At 48.4% G+C, this 23,926-nt stretch overlaps 1 protein-coding gene across 6 annotated transcripts in view; it reads right to left on the reverse strand.

Annotated features, from left to right (window-relative positions):
- TENM4 (teneurin transmembrane protein 4) overlaps nt 1–23,926 on the reverse strand; it is a 546,329-nt gene that overhangs the window by 29,982 nt on the left and 492,421 nt on the right. For all 6 annotated transcript variants that reach the window (XM_030558332.1, XM_030558336.1, XM_030558355.1 and 3 more), the window contains 2 exons: nt 16,030–16,907; nt 1,846–2,018 (listed from right to left, as the gene is read on the reverse strand). In XM_030558332.1, coding sequence (XP_030414192.1) covers nt 1,846–2,018; nt 16,030–16,907 — 1,051 coding nt within the window. The remainder of the gene's footprint in view (nt 1–1,845; nt 2,019–16,029; nt 16,908–23,926) is intronic.

Below are 23,926 nucleotides of genomic sequence, written 5' to 3' on the forward strand. Positions count from 1 at the left end.
GTATAATCTCACTCCACGCTGTGAGTTAGCTGAGTGTGTAGGCATCTGACAGGCTAACGCGCTTGGTTTATGGGCCAACGTGCAGGCTAGTTCTCTCTAATAATTTCTTCCTGAAGCCTCTTTTCTGTCCCCTGGCAGAAAGCCAGTTCTTGCTGAGCCAGGGAAAAGTATTGTTGTATCTTTTAAAGTAGGCTGCCCAACTGTGTCCTGGCCTAGAATTGCTCTGTAGGTGGTCCTTGCAAACACGACTAACCGGGATTTGTTCCTGATGGGACTGCACACACCCTTCAGACTCTGCAAGAAAGCCAACGTACCAGAAAGTTCACTTCATTTGGGAAAAGCTCATTTCCCCGCTCAATCCGTTCTGTGAACTAAAAACACCGTCTGTCATTTCAAACTAATAAAAATGGCCTTTTGTCCTGCTTGTCCCGTGTTGCTGGGGGATGCCACAGTGAGATTTATTGGGCAGTTTATTGGCCTTTGGCTTGGGAGGCATAAATCACATCGCAGTCAATTATCTCACTAAAGAGCACCCAACAGCGGGTTCTGTTGCTTAATTAGGTTCCTGAGGTGAAGCCAACCTCACATCTGAGTATTTGCCAAGCATCTTAATGCATGGATTTTTGGCCGGGCTAGTCAGGGTTTCAGTTGGTTTGTGCTCTGTAGTACACAAGGAAAAGTCGTTGCACACCAGCTATGCCCTAGGGCAACGTAAGGTACAGCCTGATGAGGCCTGAGCCCCAGACTGCTTTCTCAGTGGCCAGGGAAGGTGTTCACAGGCACAGGAAGCTGTTACCTATACAGGAGTTTACCTTTATAGAAAAAAGAGGAAATTAACCACCCGGAGATCTGGTTTTTAAGGAACCAGCATACACATGACTCCTGGGCTGACTGGGTCTGATGGAGACATTTCTTTCCATACAAAGATGAAAACTTGTATTTGACCACAAGTATCTTCACTGGGCACAGAGCAGAAGTTCACGGAGTAGAGACAGAGCCTGCTGGCCCTTCAGCGGGGAGTGGGGAATGCAGAGGGCTTGCTAGCCCCCAGGGACCAAGACTGAGCATGGCCCTGACCCCCAGGGAGCAGGGCTAAGCTTCAGGAGTGTAACTTCTGCTCCCACCACAGTGCCCCACCTCATCCTTCCTCCGCTCTCTATTCCCTTGCCTTTCCACCTCTTTCTTCCGCCTCCTACTTTCCTAACCTTACGCCTCCCTCCTGTCCCTCTGAGCAAAGTCAGCAGAGCTGTGCCGATTTACACCAGCTGGCCCAGCACATGCAACAAGGACTGTGCTAACTTATCACCTTGCACACATCCCCTCATGACTCACTCCTCCTTCCTGTTGCCCCCCTCCACTTCTTACACAGACTCTTGGGGGCAGGGACCATGTACTGATCATTTCCCTGGAGGGTGCTCAGTGCAAACTGCACAAAGAATGACAATCCGCAATATGCAGCTTCCTTAATTGAAACCTACTCTGGCAGGGGATACAGTGACTCTTTAAGTGGGAAGCCATTAAAATAGTGAAGTAACAGGGTCTGCCAGAGGAGCAGTCAGGTTTAGCTAGCTCCTTGGTTTGAATAATAATGCTAATGACGAGGGAGTATAGCATTGCCCAGCTAGGCAACCGAGAACCAAGTGGAAAACAGCTGCAGAATTGACAGCGAGCCTGGTAATATTTCCTATTGCTTTGTTAAGTGCGTGCGAGTGGGTGTGCACCAGCATGTTGCAGGGTGCTGGGTGGAAGGTTTTTCTGGTGCTGGGATAATTAAGATGTCTGCTTTCTGCTGTGTAATCCTTGGCGTGCAGCTGAATGTGGGGTAGGAGCAGTCGCCGAGCTCACCTTGCAGGAGGGTGTAGAAGGCACCTGATGCAGACAGATTGGTTGTTATGGTAACGTCGTCCTTGCTGGAGGTTTCTACCTGGACGTGCACTGACCTGTCGGTATCGCTGCGGAAACTGCTGACTTGGCCTGTGGGGAAGGTGACGTTGGTCAGGCGGCCAAAGCTGTCGTACCTGAAAAGGAGGATGGAGTGTGATCAGTACCATGAACAGAGGAGGGGGATCAACGTGCTGCCCTATGAAGAACAGGCCAGACCCTGAAACTCTTACACAGATTCTACTGCGGCAAAGTTCCTGCTGATTTACCTGGCTCCCAGGATCCCCACCGGCTCCACTGGGAGTTCTGCTTGCGTTAAACGGTGCAGGTTTGGATCAATAACTAGTAGGACCACACACCATCAGCCCCTTCCATCATGATATTGCCCAAGCAGTTCCCTCTGCCAGAGAATGAGCTAAAAGCAGGGAGGTAGCAAGGGGACTATACCCTGAGGAGAAGAGCTTCCTAAAGCAGGATTTTCCCAAGTGTAAGCTGGAAGTGGAGAGCAATGGGAAACCAAAGTGGCACAATTCCCTAGAGCCCTTGGGCCCACTGAGGAGATACTACAGTGATGGGGTCATGGAAGCAGACCAGGAGAAGAAGTAGTAAGAATCCTGCCCTCCCCCACACCAAAAATAACCAATGATAAATGGGGCTTAAGCCATCCCACTCTCACCCACTAAAGCATGACAGCAACTAGAGAATATAATGACAGAATGTCCCCCACCTTCAAAGATCCAAGAACAGGGAAAAGTGTTCCAGCAGCACTATCCACCAGAGCAGAAGCCTGAGAGAGGCCATGGAGTTGTTGCTAAGGCCATGCCCATCACTATGCTATCTGAGCCCCTAACAATGACAGAACAATGACTCCCAAATGTGGCTTCCCCCACTATTTCACACCGGCAGGCCCAAATTCACTTATGTTCCATGGGACACCAAACACGAATGGGCCAAATTCGACCCCAGGGCAAGTGGCTGCCACTTCACTGAAGTCAGTGGGATGGTGTCTGCTTACACCTAAGGGATGGAGTTGGCCCCTCATCTTTAAGGATGTGATTATTTTTAACCAACTTAAATATTTAGAATAAATGAAAGTGAGTAAAAATGGTAACTGGCCATCTTCTCTACATTCTGGGCCTCAGTCGGAGTCTCTGGAGCCAAGGTCTAAGTACGTTATGGTCTTCCCATCCCCTGGGTGAGAAGGAAAGTCTGGCCCACAGTCATGTCACACTCTCAGTCATGGAATTATTCACACTTGGAGAGCTGGGCACAATGCGCTGGTAATTAGTTAGCTTGTTGTGAAAAGAGAGGGGAAAAGAGAATAAATTCAGGACAGTTTTTGTAAGTTTGGCATAGATCAGTTAAGCCTTTCCCAAGCGACTTTAGGAGCACAAAGCAGCAAAGAATCCTGTGGCACGTTATAGACTAACAGATGTTTTGGAGCATGAGCTTTTGTGGGTGAATACCCACTTCGTCGGATGCATACCCACAAAAGCTCATGCTCCAACACGTCTGTTAGTTTATAAGGTGCCACAGGATTCTTTGCTGCTTTTACAGATTCAGACTAACACGGCTACCCCTCTGATATTTTAGGAGCACAGGATTTGGTCTGCATTGCTTTTTTTTTTTTAAAGCTGGAAGTCAAACAAAGTGTTCTGAATACAGATAACTTTCTTTCCTCATTAGTTGTTGGTTAGTCTGCGCTGCGACGGGAACTCAAGCATTTTGGTTGCTAAGTGTCACTGCACCTCCTGTAAGGACATTTGCGCATCTCCTACTTGAAAATATTATGTAACTTCATACATCAGCTGAGTCCCAGCAGATATCCTTACGCTACCTGCAGCGGCAGTGAACAAGGGACATTATTTAGTGTCTTTGTCCCATGGAGGAAGCACATCACAGATCACTGTCCCCAATGGTGTGTTACAGAACAGCACAAGCGCTTTTTATATTGACACCAGTATTTACACAGAGTGCCACCCTAAGAATAGCGATGAGCTCAGATCCACTCCTGCTGCTCTGCCACCCAAACTTCTGGGAACTTCTGTCCCTGAACCGACAGTTCAGACCTGGAGCATTAACAACCTCAGGGCAAGGATGGTGCTAAAGAGTTAAGTCACATATAAAAATGTGAGATGTTGGTCTGATACATCCCTGTTCTCCTCTTACTATGGGGCTAGTCAGGAGTAACCTCACTGAAGTCTAAGGGGTTGTTACTGGCTGCTATTTCACCCAAGTCCTAACAGCACTATGATTGATCCTAAGTGAACGAGTAATGGTCTCAAGTTGCAGTGGGGGAGGTTTATATTGGATATTAGGAAAATCTTTTTCACTAGGAGGGTGGTGAAGCACTGGGATGGGTTACCTAGGGAGGTGGTAGAATCTCCTTCCTTAGAGGTTTTTAAGGTCAGGCCTGACAAAGCCCTGGCTGGGATAATTTAGTTGGGGACTGGTCCTGCTCTGAGCAGGGGGTTGGACTAGTTGACCTCCTGAGGTCCCTTCCAACCCTGAGATTCTATGATTCTATGAATGACATTCAGTCCCATGCAGAGAGCCAGCAAAAGTTCCATATACCACAAGTCCCACTTACACATTCAAAATAAACCTCACAAAGCCGTTCAGCCCCAGTTTACTTTCCAGCTCCCCACAAACAGCCCTCCAGACAACAGCCTTCCTACCAGCACCCTCACTAAGACCTTGCCTACTCTTGGCTACACAGGTAGCGGTGTGTAACACATGCCACAGTGAAAAGCAGGCTACGTCCACACGCACTGTGGTGTGGAGCTACCCACCTCAGTGGAAGGCCTTTACTCACTGCTTCTCCCCTGCCGGAGCCTTTCTCCACTTCTGGAGTCTTTCACTGCAGAGAGGAAAGGCTCCAGCACTACACTGCTAAAAACAGCAGTGTAACAGAAGAGGAGGCCCTATTCAAACCGGTCAAGCCAAGCCTCAGCGTTCTTATCAACAATGTTCAAGGCACGAAGACCTCCCAGAAGCTCAACAATATATAGGAGGCCCTGCATGGGCACGAAGAGAGCCATGTAGTGTATATGTCCTAGGCATCAGACATGTGCCTTGCTGTACACACTGCTATCTATACCTGTGCTAGCTGGGCACGCAGTGTCTGTACTGTACACGCCACTATAAGTGTAGACCTACCCTAAGTCACCAGCTTTACACTGAGCTCCTTCCAGCCCCTCAGATGCCCATCAGCAATTCCAGACTCCCTCGACTCCACCATCTATCAAGCATCCTTCGACATTTTTCAGCACTCAGTCAACCACCAGTCACAAGCACCATCCAGTTCTCACCCATCTGCACATCTCAGGCACCTGCTAGCACTCACCCGTTCATGTACATTAGCAGGCCACCAGACTCCCTCTCATCTCATCTAGCTCAATGACAGAGGCCAAGTTCTATGCAGCTACACATCCTGGCCCTGCCTCTGCTTGGGGCAGCAGGATTTGGAAGTCTTCAAATAATTTACAAGAACACAAAGTAGCTCATACATATAGAAATACAAGTATGAGGGGGTGTGTATGAGCTAATTTGCATATATGCAAATCTTAGATGTCAGGGCACCTAGAGCTTTATACAGGCTTATTAGATTTACATCAGAATAAAAAAACTAAACATAATTTAAATAAAATGTCACACATGCAGCTTAATAAAACACCATAGCTATGGTGGTGAATGTCACCCAAGAGCCAGGAGAGGAATTTGGAGTTGAGAATTAGAGATAACGTGAAACATCTGCATTTTAAGTATTCTAAATGACTATTCCACCTCCATCCCATCTGCATTAGGAACCGATGTGGGTATGGTACTAGTTTACTCTAGGGGTGATATCTCACCTATTCGCAGCTGGTAAAAGGTCACATCCAAAGGAGGGGAATGTGAGAAGGTAGCGCAACTGCACTATTAACATTTTTATTATTATTTTTAATTAGTGGCAGATGAAGTGTAAAAAATTCATGTCCAAACAAAAGCCTTTTAGCACTCGGATGGCAACACAAGAGAAGGCTCAATATAAATATGAGTTATGACTGACACTCCCATTTGGACACAAAGTATTTTTCTCACAGCACATTTCTTTTCCTCCTTTCTCATTATATATTTTGCTTATGACTGGAGCACTTTGCCCTTTTGTCTTGGATTAGCGTGTATGGTACATACAGGATGCTGTTTATTATAAACCCCAACCCCATGGGTCCCCCTGACTTTAAGATCTCTGTGTTTCTGAATAGATAAGTTTTAACAAGTCAAAGTGAATGACATGGATGTTTCATCTCTTTTCACCTCCACCTCCACAAAGTCATTTATATGACACATTCCCAACTCCGAGAGGAAGGCCAGGTGACAGGCTCTCATGTAGCTGCAGGTGTGTCCTGTTATTTGTAGTAAGATAAATCTCCTCTAGTCAATTCATTTCAAAGCTAAGCTGCATAGACCTGTTTCCACAATCTAAGGATTTAGAGGTGGCTCAGTTTTCATTACAACCTAAGACTTTTTGTGTGCTACAAAAGCACCAGCATTAAGGAAATTCTGAAACACAGGAACGAGCACAGCAGCACTCAGAACAATGAATTCATCACCTGAGAATGCAGCTGCTGCCTCCTATTCAAACCAACTGCAAAGACTCCGTTTTTACAATTACAGTGACAATTATTAGGCCGGCAAAGGAAGCTGTTGCCATCCATCCCCAACTGGAAATGTATTTAGCTAAGGTTCAATGCACAGAATTAAAATGGTATTTGGTGCTTACGAGGCCTAATTGTTAGCTGCTAAACATTCAGAGCTTTCATTTATCACATTACTGCTGTACAGATGCTGGATCCCTTGGAATCAAAGCAGGGTCACAAGTACTGTCTATTCAGAAAGTCAACTTGTTCCAGGATTCCTGAGGCTTCCTCATCTTAGATTTTTCACATTTCATCAGCTTTTTGCAACTAGCTGTCAAATAGGCTAGAAAAATACACCATACTAATGTTACATTTAGTGCCAAAGACTCTGAATGCACCTCACAAACTATATTTTGTGTGTCTTTATACATTCCACAAAGTCTAGCCTCTTCACAACTTTCCAAACAATATTTAGCAAAGTTTTAAATATATAAAAACCCTACTGAACTACCCATATATTCTACATATACAAAAGCTAACCTGCTCCTTAAAAACAGCCTGAAAACAAAATCAATATATCCCACCCTACTATTATTATTACATGCCAGCTCCCCAAATGGCCAACAGAAAAGAGGAGCCAAAATATATCTACTACTCACTGAATATTAAAATCATGCAGGCTTCAAACAATTACCACCTTTGGATGTTTGAGCTGTGGTCTCTGACTATTCTTACAACATTAATAACTCCCTGTATTTAATCCTGAGGAGATTCTGCACAAAAAAAAATCTGAGCAAAATATTTTAAAATTCTGTAAATTTTATTTGTCAATAAGTAAATGTGGAGGCTCCAACATGGCAGTGGGGAGCACAGGCCACTACCTGCACAGAGATGGGCGATCACCCTGTAGCCCATGCCCTGGGATAGGGACTCGGCAGTGAGACTGCACCTGACCCTGAGATAGCGCAGGGGTCCCCAGGGCCCTGTCCCTTCATGAAAGGCTAAGGTTGCCAACTTTCTAATTGCACAAAACTGAATATGCTTGCCCCGCCCCCCGCCCCGCCCCTTCCATGAGGCTTTGCCCATCCCGCCCCTTCTCTGAGGCCCCACCTCCCACTCATTCCAGCTCCCCTTCCTCTGTCACTCACTCTCCTCCACCCTCACTTGCTCATTTTCACCTGGTTGGGGCAGGGGGTTGGTATGTGGGAGGGTGTGAGGGCTTTGGCTGAGGGTGCGGACTCTGGGCTGGGGCCAAAAATGAGGGGTTCAGAGTATGGGAGGGGGCTCCAGGCTGGGACAGGTGGCTGGGGTGTGGGAGAGGATACTGGCTCTGGGCTGGGCGTGGGGCCAAAAATGAATGGTTCGGGGTACGGGAGGAGGCGAGTGAGGAAGTGACGAGGTACGGGGTGAGGCAGAGGGTTGAGGTGCAGGGGATTGAGGGCTTCAGCTGGAGGTGCGGGTTCTGAGGTGGGGTCTGGGATGAGGAGTTGGGGGTGCAGAAGGGGGCCCTGGGCTGGGGCTGAGGGGTTCGAGGTGTGGGAGAGGGTTCTGAGCTGGGGCAGGGGGTTGGGGAACAGAAGGAGATGAGAGGTGCAGGCTCGAGGTAGTGCTTATCTTGGGCAGCTCCCTAGCTCTGAGGTGCAGGGGCAGCCAGGCAGCTCTGCATGCTGCCAAGTGCTGCCCCCGCAGCTCCCATTGGCTGCGGTTCCCGGCCAATGGGAGCTGTGGAGCCAGCACTCAGGGCGGAGGCAGCCCCCATGGCCGCACCTCTGCCTAGGAGCTGAGGGACATGTTGTTGCTGCTTCCGGGGAGCCTCATGGAGCTAGGTGGGGAGCCTATCTTACACCAGACTTGTAAAGGCCTGACCGGAGCTACCAGAGTCCCTTTTTGGGTGTTCCGGTCAAAAACTGGACACCAGGCAACTCTATGCCAGGCACACCAAGTGTGGGGAGGCAGCTCAGTCTGGCACGATTCCAAGTGTGAAGGGGTTTAGCATGGGGGGGATCCAGGTATGGGGCAATATGAGTGCAGGTGGCTCAGTGGGGGGTGTGGGTGCAGGGGACATATGAATGCACAGGGGCTTGATGGGAGGTTCCAGGTGCAGGGGCACTGAGACTCTGCAGGGGGGACCAGATGAAGGTGGTTAGAGGTCAGCAGGGAGTGGGGATCTGGATGTAGAGGAATAGGGCTCAGGTGGGAGTATCTGTTTGAGGGACTCAGTGGAGGGGTCCAGGTGCTAGAGCAGTGGGGTTCAGTGGGGTGATGGTCTGGGTGCAGGGGGGCTCATTGGGGTGGTCCAGGTGCAGGGGTGAGGGTCCAGATGCAGGGGGATAAATCTTGGCAGGTGTGTGTATGTCTGGATGGATGGGTGAAGCTCAGCATGGTGTGGGGATTCTGGGGGTGGGGAGATGGGGCTTGGTGGGGGGGTGTCTGGATGCACAGGGGTTGGGTGGATGGGGGAGAGATTTCCTGTACAGTGATCCCTCCCTCCACAGTTGAGGAGTGATGGGAGCAGGAAGTGGGTGGGAGGGGAGTGCGGAGCTTCCTGCAACTGGAGTAAGTTTCTGAGGGTGGGTCTGACCCAGTGCTGGCCTCAGCTGCTCCTTGCAGGGGAAAAGGAAGTCCTGTCCTCTCCACCACCAGCCCAGCTGAGACTAACAGCTGAGCCAGTACAGGGTAGGAGCCACTGGCCGGGGAGTCCCCAGCCCTGCCCCCTGCAGTGATTTACCTCTCCGCTGGCTGCTCTGGGTGCCTGAAATGACATGCTCACACTGTTGCGGAGAATCAAGTGGCTGCTTTTGCGACTTCCCTTTGCTTCCCCATCAGAAAATCATTTTTTTCGGGAAAGCAAATAAATCTGTGGGGGACATGAATTCTGCATGTGCAGAGTGGCGCAGAATTCCCCAGGAATTAGGTACCCAGAACTGCTGTCCCTGTGGCACAGAATATGTCCACAGAACTTATTCTGGCACACAGGAGAAGTGTTATGTATCTCTACAATCACCAGCATTTTACTATAACTTCTTTAAAGGAACAAGGGTGAGAGTCTAATTAAGTATATTATAATTAATGTAGAAATGACTGCCAAGAGGCAGAGCACAGAAGGGACATTGCAGGGGGAGAAGGGACAAAGGTGGCTTGAATCCTCCATACTCTAGGTTGCTGCAGCAGCAATAGCCCCTGGATGGGGAAGCTCTAATTTAGGGCTCCCCAGAATCCCTGTAATACTCAGTGATATGGGTGGGCATATTCTCTCTTGCCCAATGCTTATAGTTATATGCTAAACAGATTACAGTTAATGCTTTCCACTCAAGAGGTGGCTGCATGTGCGTGGCTGGTGAAAACATTTATCTCCAGCTGTACACACAGAAAAGAATATGCTTGGCATTTATATAGATATAAAAAGACACAATAACTTGGTAATGTTTGTATGGTACCTGGGGATCAAAGGCAAGGGATAGATTGAGCCAGTACTCAGAGCGGTACACTCTATTTCCTCTCTGGAGGGCCCCAAACATCAGAATTCGAAAAAGATCTCTAGTGTTTAGCTAGTGTTCTCCATGTGACCTGCACCAGCAATATCTGACCAAGACACACACAAACAAGAGCACTATTTTAAGAAGTGTGGCCTTCCCTACACAGCACAAAGAGATTTTAACTCTGAAGCTTAATAATGTTGATTTAAACTTAAACATTATTAACTATTTCACTGCTGAATACTGTAAGAACATCAGACTATCCAGGAACTGTGGTCAAACGTGGAGCAGAATACCACTGTTTGAATTTCCACAGTGACCATAATGAAAGATTTCAGGGAAATGCATATTGTTGTCATCCTCCACAAAACGACCTAGTTAGTTTATCATTAATGGTGCCACCTGGAATTCAAAACTAGACACACAATTATGCACGTCATAAAAACAAACATTAAACAAAGAAATCACAAGTGGTGGTTAACAGAAAACTATTATCACTCCAACCTTGGCTCCAAACTCACTCACATTAACATATGGAAGCGTTTCCACTTTCCAACATGCAAACAACCTTAACTCTGCCCCTGTGAATGGAAACCTACCTACAACTACAAAGTTACTGTTGTTGTTATGGAGTTGTGGCCTTTGCTAATTCACAGAGGGTGGAGTTCACTCCTGAGCAGAGGGCCAGCACACAGCCTTTTGTGCATTTCATCCAACATGTTTTTGTAAGCTGCTCTTCAGAGCATGTGTGAGACTTGGCAACTTTTAGTCCTTTATGAGACATCATCCCCCTACAATGTAAAGACCAAAAACTCAGCTGATGTAAATGAGCATATTTCCATTAACTTCAATCTGAAGATCTGGTTCAAGAACACTTTCCCCCCTGTCTGTGAGTCACCTCTTGTAGGTGAGCAGCACAAATGGGTTTGGGGTTTCTGGGCAATTCAATCCTAAGCATTAATCGCAGTGATGTGTAAGCACCTATATTTGCATCTGAGGACATGACCTTGAGGACTAATTGAGCAGACAAAAGACTTGAACTAAAAAGCCTTATATTGGCTAAATTATGCATGAAAGGATTGACTTAGGCTCTGGGGGAAATTAAATTATTTAGCATACAGTGATACCATCACAATGAGCTAATCAAGATAATTACTACAGTCCTGACTTTATAAAAAAAAAATTAACAAGGCTCTGGTTTCTGGAAAAAAACGACTAATAAGCTATGTCCAGACTGGTAGCAATTCTTTCAGGTCAAGCTAAAGAAAACCGAATAAACTATATAGCATCCTTTCTCTCTGGCTTGAGGAGATGGACGGCAAGAGATTTTTAGCCTGATGCAGTTCCCCGGACTCGCTTCCTTTCCCATCGATTATTACTGACGAAGGTTCAGCGTGAAGGTAAGCATTTAATGCAGTTGCTTGGCAATCAGAGCCACAATAAACTTCAAAGGGGCATAGAATTTTTTGCTGCACCAAAGTGAGCTTCTCTCTCAAAGAAGAGAAGGGTGAAAAAACAGACTAACCTCCTGCTAAGTCCCATCCCAACACTAAACGCAGCAACAGGCTTGCCGCATGGGGGCTTCTGGGCAGGCTGGGGGAAAGGACTAGCTTACTTACAAGGGTTATGGAGCGGCTCTGCAGTCCCTGAGTACAGTAGTCCGTAAAGCTCCTCTCCCCTGACTGCGTGGGGAGGAACAGCCAGTCGTTAGGTGCTGCAGCAGACCTCCCCCTCCCCAATCTGAGTTGGGATCTGCTAGAAGTCCCTGGAGAGCTGGATTCCATGGCGTGCTCCAGACCCACCTCCAATGCTAGTTCTGCACATCCTGCCTCCAGCTCTACACACTAGTGCTGCAACGTCTCAGCTGTGTCTTGGGCACGTTGTGGCATAAGAACCATGATTTGCCCCAATATTAGCAACAGGTACAAGGAGAAAACTACTTGCAAACAAATGCATGGTGAGTGGCTGAAACTGTCGAATACAGCCATACTCTATCTCACCATTGATCTTTGCACCTGAGTCAAAGGTAAGATGTGACATTAGTGGCTGTCCCGAGGTTCTGACACATTCAAACTTCCTCTTGAAGCAGCACCATGTACCCAGCATGTTCACACTGGCACTTACCAGCTGTTCCTTTCCACCTTCACTCAAGTATGCACCTGCTTCTCAGCACTGCACCTCTTCTCTGTTCTTATAGCGTGATCATTCTTGTTGCTGGGAGTAAAGGTAAAGCCTAGAAAGTGGAAATGTTCACTGGGGCTCCTGGAGTGTTATGTAACTTGCAGTTAAAGTACTTTCATCTTCTAGGGTGTTTTACATCTGAGGATCTCAACAGGGCTTTGAAGTGGAGCTTGGAGCTGGAGCACGAAGCAGCTCCAGAGCAGTAGAGCTGCAGGTTTTTGCCTGGAGCTGGAGCGGAGCCGGAGCACAGCTCCAAAGCCCTGGATCTCAAAGCACTTTCCACTCATGAATGAACATGGGATTTGTCTAAACTAGAGAAATATACCCTGATATAAGCACAGTGATGTATATAGACCAGGGGTCGGCAACCTTTCAGAAGTGGTGTGCTGAGTCTTCATTTATTCACGCTGATTTAAGGTTTCGCGTTCCAGTAATACATTTTAATGTTTTTAGAAGGTCTCTTTCTATAAGTCTATAATATATAACTAAAATATTGTTGTATGTAAAGTAAACAAGGTTTTTTAAAATGTTTAGGAAGCTTCATTTAAAATTAAATGAAAATGCAGAGCCCTCTGGACTGGTGGCCAGGCCTGGGCAGTGTGAGTGCCACTGAAAATCAGCTCGCGTGCCGCCTTCGGTACCTGTGCCATAGGTTGCTTACCGCTGATATAGACTCTGGTGCGTCTTAGTCTGGCAAATCAGTAGCTGAGTCAGGAACACAGATCAATCCTGATTCCCACTCCTCTGTGCCAACCTCTAGCCAAACCTGATTTTCATATAGCTACAAAAGGTTAAAAACTATCATGTGACTCCCCTGAAATGACCAGAGTTACGCATCTGGCCCGGAATAAGTTTCACAAATTCCCCATTGAGTTGTATAGCAAGAAATAACTGAGGACTGTCATGAATATACCCACACAGCAGCTTGTCTTTTTTTTTTCCTCTTACTTAAAAATTTGCTCTTGTATTTATGTCTATGACCAAAACTATAGAGGACATGGAGATAAATGTGATCGTTAATGATCCTAATGTTTCATTTGCTTCATTTTCCATGTTTAGCTCTGTTGTCAAGTGCAAGGCCTCTTAGGGTTTGTCTCCATTGCCGCTGGAGATAGACTAGTGCTAGAGGGGTTGAGCAAGCACACTACAAATAGCAGTATGGATGCTGCAGCTCAGGCTGGCGCTTGGACTCTCCAACACACCTGACCCCCTAGGCTAGACATAAGTGTTGGTGTCTGTGGAGAGAGGAAATAGCTTGATTTAGCACAACATTACGACGCGGTCGTGGGTTTCCACTCCTAGAGAAAAAGGAGAACTAGTTACGCTAACCCGCTCCCCAGAGAGCAACACTGGTATAAGAGGTGGAGAGACAGGAACTGTGATTCACTGAGGGATATTGCTATGTAGGATACAGAACCTAACTAACCTTTTACCCATCAGCTGATTTAGCAGAGGCTTTACACCAGCCCCTTTCAAGGCAGGACAAGTGATACAGAAGGCTGTGTCACTTAGAATGCAGGAGACCTGGGTTCTATTTCTGACCGGCCTGCTGGGTAAGCTTGGCAAGTCACTGCCTCTCTGTGCCTCAGTTTCCCCATCTTTAAAAGGGAGATAGTGATACTTTGAGAAGGATGAAAAGTGCTATATATGACCATGGTATTATTACTAAATATTAAGCAAAAAACAAACAAAAAAACCACCCCTGTAACCTGAGTGTGGAGCATGTTAATATGAAAAGGGCCAAAATGATCCTGGGTCTAACTCAACTAGGGACAATAGAGATACAACCACGGTAAATTAGGGGCAATCAAATGTAAAAGCAACAGTGAAGCACATGCCGATCTGGCCATGTTTATTCTTCGTTCCTTCTCTCTCTAAATCTCTGTTTCAGCCTTATCCAGCATATACATTCAATTCTATTCAGGTTTCTATACTGCGCCCATTATTATGGTACCTGAGCACCTTCATGTGACCATTTAAAAATGTGGGGAAATGGAATAATAATCAGGCGCACCAGAGGGAACACTGTTCTTTCTCTATGGGGATACTGCTTACATGGTGCTGGAATACTAAGAGTGATCACAAAGGGGTAGGAAAAAACAGAGGAAAATGCAGACTGCAGAGCAGAAAAAATTCCCAAGTGCAAGGTGAATGTATGGGACAGTCTTTGCCAAGTCACCAACCTTTCTCCCGTTACCTGCTAGAGATGCACTATGTAAACTAAACCAAACACTCGCCCCAAATCATCCCTGCCTCAGGCTTCCCAGCGCACCCTGAGTTCTCTGTGTTTCTCAGTCCCACAGACACTGAGCACATGGCTGGCACGTAACAAAGCACACCGATAACAATAACAGCGACATTATAATCTAATGACTGTGGAACTGTCTTCCTAGGGGAGTGGTGTCAGTCCTACACCCTGAGCCATTTAAAACTTGATTGAACAAAACACTGGAGCACATATTGTAGGAGCTCTGTCAGGGGAGTTAACAAGTGACTGTCAGATTCCTTTGCCCACTTGGAAAATATTCAAATAAGCATATTAAGGCTTTCTCCCATGCTGCCACTCAACACCTAGAGAGAAGCTACCGTACCCATCCACAAAGTAACTCATTATCGCCCTTCAGATCCCTCCTTAAAACTCTCCTTTGCCATGAAGCCTACAAATAACTTAACAACAGTCAAGACTGCTGGTGAGCTGAGACACCACCTATCATCCTGACCAATATTGTCTCACTGTGCTCCCTTTCTGTCTGGTCCCATCTGTTGTCTCTTGTCTTATACTTAGATTGTCAGCAATTTGGGACATGGAGTTTCTTTTTGTTCTGTGTTTGTACAGCACCTAGCACATGGGGTCCTGGTCCAAGACTAGGTATCACTGGGTGTTACAGACCCATTTTGGCCTGACAACCAAGCAGTTAATGCAACAAGCACCAGCCAGCACTGACTGGCAGCCTCACAGCTGCTAGGAGAAAAAAAAGAGCTGAGAAACAGAGGGGAGTGGGGCCTTGCAGAGAAGCAAGCAGGCTGCAGATGTAAAGTCCTGCCAGCAAGCTGGTGAGAAGATGCCCAGAGACAACCCCACAGAGAAGGGAGGATGAGATCTACAGGCTGGAGAAGCCTATAGAGCCCAGGGGGGTAGGAAGGAGCTCAGGACACAACAGGAGCAGTTGCTGAGGATTGATTCTGCCTGTCCGGCTTAAGGACCCTGAGCTGGAACCCAGTGGAGTGGGTGGGCCGTGATTCCCTACAGACCCCTCAATAGAGACTTAAGAACTCCTATTATCATCATAATCATCCAATATCACACCCAGGAGCCCTAGTGGAAGCTGGTGTGTTACTGCATCTGTGCCCCCTTTGGTTAGACAGAATGTTGTACAGAGACAGCTCAGGCTGAGTGACTATAGTGCTCCTCTTCTGGGCTATGGAGGGCATCAGTTTCAGTCCCGCTGGGCTGTGCGTGTTTTCCCTTGTACTTGGTGGGGTCAGCTGATCCTGGTCATCTGTGAGCCTGGAAACTCCTTTGGATCTTTTCCAAACCCCAGACTGAGATTTTCAAAGCTCAGTAAGATTTTACGACATCCAGCTTGGCTTTCCAGTTCCAACTAAAATTAATGAGATTTGGGCATCCAAAACCCTTAAGTGGCTTTGACTATCTCAGCCTAAAACTATAGGTAAAATTCACTCAGTGCAGAGAATTCAATCCACACTATATACCACTTAAATCCTATACTAAGGGCTTACATGGGACCTGATACTTTGCACTTCGGCCATTCTACACTAGGGTGAATTTCATCCAGTGAATTTTAGTCCATTAACATTACATGGAATACAAAATGGTGCCAATGGCATATTATCCTAGCAGTACTTACTCATAAAATGTTGTCCAACCGTTTTCATTGGTCTTGGTGGCAAGAAGACCAGAATTGCCATGGTACGTCATCATACCCACTTCATGCCCTTGTGCTGTCACGCTCTTGAGAGCGCTGTTGGTGCCAATTGTCACCCAGTAGACCTGGCCATCTGGCACCACCAGCCAGAGTGGCATCCCAGTGGAATCTCTCCGGACATTGACTAAGTTACCATTGTTATCAGTGATCAAGGTTATGTCTCCATCTCCAGTGTAGGTAAAATTGTAAAGGTAATCTCCAGTGGGTAGGCTCTGGGTATAAAGGTGTTTACCGCTGGTGTCAAACAAATAGAGTTCTTGGTCTATAGGAGAGGACAACTCATATAAGTTCTGTGTGTTGAGATATGGCTTGTTTTTCCGAATAAAGCGGATTCGGATGTTGCCAAGGTCAGCAACATACAACTCCCCATCTGCGCACACTGCTAGGGAGGAAGGGGCATTTAGCCTGGCATCCTTTGCATAGCCATCATCCCCAGAGAAGCAGTCACAGTTGGCATCATTTTTGCAGTCACAGCTGCTTGGTGCACCAGCAACAAGTGAGATTTCCCCATTGGTGGTGACCTGCCTGATGCGGTTGATCTTCTTCTCATCGGTCTCAGCAATATACAGGACCCCGTTATGAGAGACGGCCAAAGCTGTGGCAGATTCCAAAGTCGCATGTATTGCCACTTTGCTGAGGAGGAAGTGATCAATGCCTGGGACCTGACAGTGCATAGGCCTCCCCGCCACAATGCGCACTTGGTGATTTTCAGAGATCTGCAACACAACATTATTGTCGAGGACATATAGGGAATTATCCATCGGGCTGACTGCCAGATCTGTGGGCCACTCTAGACGAACCTAACAATGGAACAACACAAAGAAACTGTTACAATGTCTATTTTTTCTATTTGCTTCCCAAAATCAGCCTTATCAATCAAATCTCTAAAAGTTCCACTCATCCATCCAATATCTAGGGGCATAGTGTGTTTGGCATGTGATTAAAAAGAGAAATAAGAGAAAGGACTAAATAAATATTTATTTGTACTGTGGGAGTACATCAAGGTCCCCAACCCCATTGTTCGAGATGGCCCCTGCTCTAAACAGATTACAATCTAAGTGTTCCAAAAGAGGTGCCTAAATTGCACGCACAAGCTACACAGGCTTGTAGACAACATAGGTAGCTGTTTGTGCTACTAAATGTGCTGTGTTGTAACCGCATATTTTGTGCATGCAAGCTATGAACATCTTTTTGAAAACTTAGTACAAGCCTTGGGATCCAGGCATTGGTCCTGCAGCCATGGATAAAAGACAGTTACTCACCTTTGTAACTGTTATTCTTCGAGATGTGTTGCTCATATCCATTCCAGCTAGGTGTGTGCGCGCCGCGTGCACGTTTGTCGGGAGATTTTTACCCTAGCAACACTCGGTGGGTCGGCTGGGTGCCCCCTGGAGTGGCGCCGCTATGGCGCCGGATATATACCCCTGCCGACCCAGCCACCCTTCAGTTCCTTCTTGCCGGCTACTCCGACAGTGAGGAAGGAGGGTGGGTTTGGAATGGATATGAGCAACACATCTCGAAGAACAACAGTTACAAAGGTGAGTAACCGTCTTTTCTTCTTCGAGTGCTTGCTCATATCCATTCCAGTTAGGTGATTCCCAAGCCTTACATAGGTGGTGGGGTCGGAGTGAAATGTGGCAGAATGTAAAAACTGCTGATCCAGAGGCCGCAGCATCTCTTGACTGTTGAACCAGAGCATAATGCGAAGCAAAGGTATGGACCGAGGACCATGGAGCTGCGCAACAAATCTCATGGGTAGGTACACGAGCCAGAAAGGTGGCAGATGAAGCCTGAGCCCTGGTAGAAGGCACGGTGATGTGGCTTGGGGAAATATGAGCCAAATCATAACAAGTGCAGCGGCACGCCATCACCCAAGATGAGATCCTCAGAGGAAACGGGTAGGCCTATTCTTCGGTCTGCTACCGCAACAGAGAGTTGGGGGGTTTTACGAAATGGTTTTGTCTGCTCAATATAAAATGCGAGCGCTCTACGGACATCCAGGGAGTGCAACTGTTGACCCCATTGCGTTGAGTGTGGTTAACATGAAAGGCTGAAACCACCTTGGGGAGGAAAGCTGGGTGTGGTCGTAAGTGCACCTTGTCTTTGTGGAATATAGTGTACGGCGGAACCACTGTAAGAGCCCTGAGCTTGGAGACTCGTCTGGCCGATGTAATGGCTACGAGGAAAGCTGTCTTCCAAGACAGGTATAGCAGCGAGCAGGTCGCTAACAGCTCGAACCGGGGGGGCATAAGTCTGGTTAAAACCAGGTTGAGGTCCCAGGTTGGGGCTGGGCGGCGTACTTGAGGGTATAAGCACTCCAAGCCCTTGAGGAACCTTGAAACCATAGAGTGTCAGAACATGGAACGTCCACCTTAGCCTGGGTGGAAGGTAGAGATGGCCGCCAAGTGTACCCTCAGCGATGATACCGCTAGGCCCTGCTGTTGTAGGCCAGAGGACAGTCCAAAATAGAGGGATGGCGACCTCAGTAGGAGTAAGATCAAGCGTTTCGCACCTGTAGGAAAAATGCTTCCACTCGGCCAGGTACGTTGACCAGGTGGAAGGCTTCCTGCTACCCTAGTTTAGCCACGCAGCAGCCACACTGTGAGGTGAAGAGACTGCAGGTCCGGGTGGCGAAGCCTGCCGTGGTCCTGAGTTATGAGGTCTGGGTGGAGTGGCAGGGTAATTGGGTTGGCTATCGACAGGTCGAGCAATGTAGTGTATCAGTGCTGCCTGGATGATCATAATGATGAGTTTCTGCAGGATCCTATGAATCAGCAGGAACGGTGGGAAGGCATAAAGGAGTTGGCCCTTCCACGGCATCAGGAAAGCATCCGAGATCGATCCCGGGGAGAGACCTTGAAAGGAGCAGAACATCTGGCATATCCTGTTCTCGCTGTAAGCAAACAGGTCTATATGGGAAAAAAATCCCCACTTCTGGAAAACAGAATGCATTACATCGAGGCAGATTGACCACTCGTGAGACAGGAAAGACCTGCTGAGTCAATGCGCCAAGGTTTTCCGAATGCGTGGGAGAAAGGACGCTACCAGATTTATCGAGTGGGCTATGCAAAAGTCCCAGAGATGGATGGCCTCCTGACAAAAGGTGGAGGACCATGTCCCTCCCTGGTTGTTAATGTAGCACATGGCTGTTGTGTTGGCTGTAATCACTGAGACACCATGGCCTCGCAGCTGCTGCTGGAACCCCTGGCACGCCAGGCGGACTGGTCTCATTTTTGGACTTTTATGTGGAATGCCAGCTCCTGAGAAGACCAAAGGCCTTAAGCTCGAAGGTGACCGATGTGAGCACCCCAGCCGAGAGATGACGCGTCCGTCGTCAGGGACATTGAGGGCTGGGGCGGATGGTGGCTCAAACCAGGGAGGGAGTTAACCACCATTCTAGGGAGCCTAGGGTGCTCGAGGGAATGGTGACTATTGTGACCATTGGGTCCCTGTCTGGGCGGTACACCGAGTTGAGCCAAACTTGGAGAGGACGGAGGCGGAGCCTAGCATGTTTGGTTACAAACTTGCAGGCAGCCATGGGACCCAGGAGACCGAGACAAGTGCGAGCCGAGGTCGTTGGGAAAGTCTGCAGACCTCAGACAAATGTTGCCATTGCCTGAAACCACGGTCGTGGTAAGCAGGCTCCGGCTAGATCGGAGTCCAGGATAGCTCCTATGAAGTCTAACCTCTGCGTGGGAACCAGAGTGGATTTTTCTATAGTGATCATCAGGCCCAAACGTGTGAATAGGTCCTTGACGATGCCCACATGCGGAGTGATTTGTGTCTTGGGGTCTTCTCGGATAAGCCAATTGTCCAGATACGGAAAAACACATATCCGACATCGGCGGAGGTAGGCGGCGACTATGGCCATACACTTGGTCAATACCAGTGGGGCTGTAGAAAGGCGAAACAGCAGGACCGTAAACTGGAAGTACTGACGGTTGGCTAGAAAGTGGAAGTATCTCCTGTGCGGAGGGAAGATGGCGATGTGAAAGTATGCGTCCTTCAGATTGAGGGCGGCATACCAGTCTCCAGGATCCAAGGACGGGATAATGGTTCCTAGGGATACCATGCGGAACTTCAACCTTATCATAAACTGGTTGGGTCCTCGCAGGTCTAGGATAGGTCTGAGACCTCCGTTCGACTTGGGGATTAGGGAATAACGGGAGTAAAACCCCTTGCCCCTTTCGTCCATCGGCATCTACACCTCTTGTAAGAGGAATTGCTCGTGAGAGGGGTCCCTGAAAAGGGACAGGGTTGGAACAAACTGGAGGTGGTACCCATAGTCCAGTGTGCGTAGGACCCAGCGATCTGAAGTTAACTGGGATCCCGCCAGGAGGAAGTAGGAGTGGGATCCTGGCCTGTAACTGGTATGCCGCCCTCTGGCGCATCTTCGGAAGTTCGTCTTTGGTCCCGGTGGTGGTTGCGAGGGACCTTGATCTTGGCCCTCTTGGGGTCCTGACGGTCGTCTGCGACCACCTCGGCCATGCCGCCTGCCAAAGTCCTGTCTCTGGCTAGGCACGGAGTACGGCAGTGTGGCTGGAGACGGAAAGGCCTGCGTTTGGTCACTGGCGTATGCACGCTGAGTGAGTGCATTGGGACCCTGTTGTCCTTCAGGCTTTGCAGCCTGGGGCAGTCTTTGCCGCGAAGAGGTCTTTACCATCAAATGGTAAGTCCTGAATGATATACTGCAGCTCCGGCGGGAGGCTTGAAACTTGAAGTCATAAGATGCGCCTCATGGCAACACCCAAGGCCAGAGTCCTGGCTGCTCAGTGTGCTGCATCCAACAAGGCCTGGAGGGAAGTTCTGGCCACCTTTTTCCCTTCCTCCAAGAGGGCAGTGAACTCTTGGCGGGAGTCTTGAGGGAGAAGCTCCATAAACTTACCCACCGCCACCCAGGTGTTATAATTATAGCAGCTAAGCAAGGCTTGTTGATTTGCCATGCAGAGCTGTAAGGCCCCTGCAGAGTACACCTTGCGGCTGAGTAGGTTCATTTGCCTAGTCTCCTTCGATTTCAGGGCTGGCGCCTGCTGGCCTTGCCATTCCCTCTCCTTAACAGACTGAATGACTAGTGAGCAGGGAGCAGGACGGAGATACAAGTAGTTGTACCCTTTAGAGGGCACCATATATTTACGCTCGAATCCCCTGGCCACAGGAGGGATAGAGGCTGGGGACTGCCATATAGTACTGGCATTCGCCTGGATGGTCCAAATAAACGGGTAGGGCCGCTCTAGCGGGGCATCCGGCAATAGAATGTCCACTACCAGGTCCTCTACCTCCGGGACCTCCTCCACCTGGAGGTCCATATTGAGTGCTAACCTCCTTAGGAGGTCCTGATGGGCTCTCAGAATAGTGGTAGGCACATCAGAATCGTGGTCCTGAGCATAAGAGCTGTCCACGTGGGATGACACTGATGCGTGTCTGGATGGCCATGGAGGTGCTGAAACACCATGGACAGAGTCTCTGTTTCTATCGGACCTTGCCCAACTCGGCACTGGGAGGCGTACTGGTACCTGGAACGAGATCCGGACCTGCAGCCAGAGCAATGCCAGGAGGCCGACCGAGATCTCAAGGCTCGAGGTTGGGAGTGGCTACGGGAGTCACAGTGCCTGCAGTGGTGCCGGGAGCTGGAACGGTGCCAAGAGTAGTGGGTCGGCAAACGGGATACCGACAGATGTGGCGAGTGTGACCGGTACCGAGGAGGAGAACAGCACTGGGACTGCAAGTGGCGTCGGGAGCGAGAGTGCCGACAACACCTGAAGCGTCTGTGGGACCGTGATCATGAACTGTGCCGCTTGGCACTGAGATCCCTCGCCGCTGGGAATATCTCCGGCGTGGAGAGAACAGTAAGCTCAGCCACAGCGCGTACCGGGGAGCTGTCAGGCACCGGATTCGACGGCCCTCATGGGACTGGGATCGATGGTGCCGACGTCGTCGGTGCCTTGGCAGGTGTTGGTGCTGGGTGATCAGACTTAGACGAGCTCTCAGGCTGCGGTACAGTTGGCACGGAAGCAGCAGGAGCAGGGAGCTCAACCACGACGTGCACCGGGGAGCTGTCGGGCACTGGATTCAGTGGCCCTCGTGGGACCGGGATCAACGGTGCCGACATCATCGGTGCCTCGGCAGGTGTCGGTGCTGGGCGATCCGACTTAGATGAGCTCTCTGGCTGCGCTGCAGTTGGCACGGAAGCAGGAGGAGTCTTAGACTTTCTCAACCTCGGAGAGAGGGAGTGGTGCCGAGTTGACGTCGGTGCCAGCGATGGCTGGTGCCGAGAGGCCTTGGCAGTACTGGCGCAGTCCAGTGCCGAGGAGGCGCTTCTGCCCGCTAAGTGACCAGCGCTCAGTGCTGAAGGCAGAGGGGTAAGTGAAAGTCCCGCTCCTTTTTGTTCTCGGCTTACAAGCCTTGCAAATGGTGCACTTAGCTGTCAAGTGCGATTCCCCGAGGCACTTCAAACAGGAGTCGTGCGGATCTCCTGTCATCATCGGCTTGTGTCAGGCCGAGCCCGGTTTGAAACCCGGTGAGCTGGGCATGAGCTCCGGCACCAGGTGCGGGGAAGGGGCTACTCCCCGAACCCCGCTAACTATTACTAAACTAACTATGCTAGTAAAGAAAAAAACAAACAAACGTATAACTATATATATAAAAGGGTTATAACTATATACACGATAAAAAATGAGAACTACGAGTAGCTAGGGAAGTGGAGGTCAGCTAAGCCGCGCTCCACTGTTCCAATGACCGACACGGGCGGTAACAAGGAACTGAAGGGTGGTTGGGTTGGCAGGGGTATATATCTGGCGCCATAGCGGCGCCACTCCAGGCGGCGCCCAGCCGACCCAACGAGTGTTGCTAGGGTAAAAATCTTCCGACAAATGTGCATGTGGCGTGCACACACCTAACTGGAATGGATAGGACTAACTGGAACGGATATGAGCAAGCACTCAAAGAAGAAATATGAATTCTTAATCAATTCAGTTTACTTCACTGCATGAAATCAAATGCTTGCTTCACAGTGTTTTTTCATGGTGTTAAGCATTATGGAAGACCAAGTTTAAGTAATAATAATGCTTTACCCTTGTATGCCCCACCTTTGTTCCAAAGTAATTTACTAAACACTACAACCCTGTAAAAAGAAATATTCTTATAACTCATTTTGTGTATGGGTAAACTGCGGCAGAGAAGGGTTAAAGCCACAGGGAGTCAGGAGTAGAGGTGAGAGTCTGGGATCCCAATTTCCTGCTCTAACCATGGAACATATTGCCTCTCAATTGAGGACACTGTTTGATTTGCTAAGTATAATGCCAAACCTAAGAGAATTTTACCTCTACGTGGGTAACGTAGCTCTAACATGAAAATTTCAATATAATTTGGCATCCTTTTCTATTCCAAGACATTTCAGTGTTAATAAGAGCCATAGAAATACTTTGAGATAATTTTATTTTGTTTCACATGCAAAGAAGTGGTTTGACATTGAGCTGAAGGGAGCCAAATAATTTTAAGAGGGTCTCACACAGCACATGTGATTTTGCAGTGGGAGGGATGGAGAGCAGGTCTGTCTGGAGGATATTTTGGTCACCTTAAAAAGAACAAGGAGTACTTGTGGTACCTTAGAGACTAACAAATTTATTTAAGCATAAGCTTTCGTGAGCTAAAACCTACTTCCTCAGATGCATGCAGTGGAAAATACAGTAGGGACACACACACACACACACACACACACACACACACACACACACACACACACACACAGAGCGAACATGAAAAAATGGGTGTTGCCATACCCACTATAATGAGTGTAATCAGTTAAGGTGGCTTATTGTCA

The sequence above is a fragment of the Gopherus evgoodei genome, chromosome 1 (genome assembly GCF_007399415.2).
Source record: "Gopherus evgoodei ecotype Sinaloan lineage chromosome 1, rGopEvg1_v1.p, whole genome shotgun sequence".
Taxonomy (NCBI): Eukaryota; Metazoa; Chordata; order Testudines; family Testudinidae; genus Gopherus; species Gopherus evgoodei.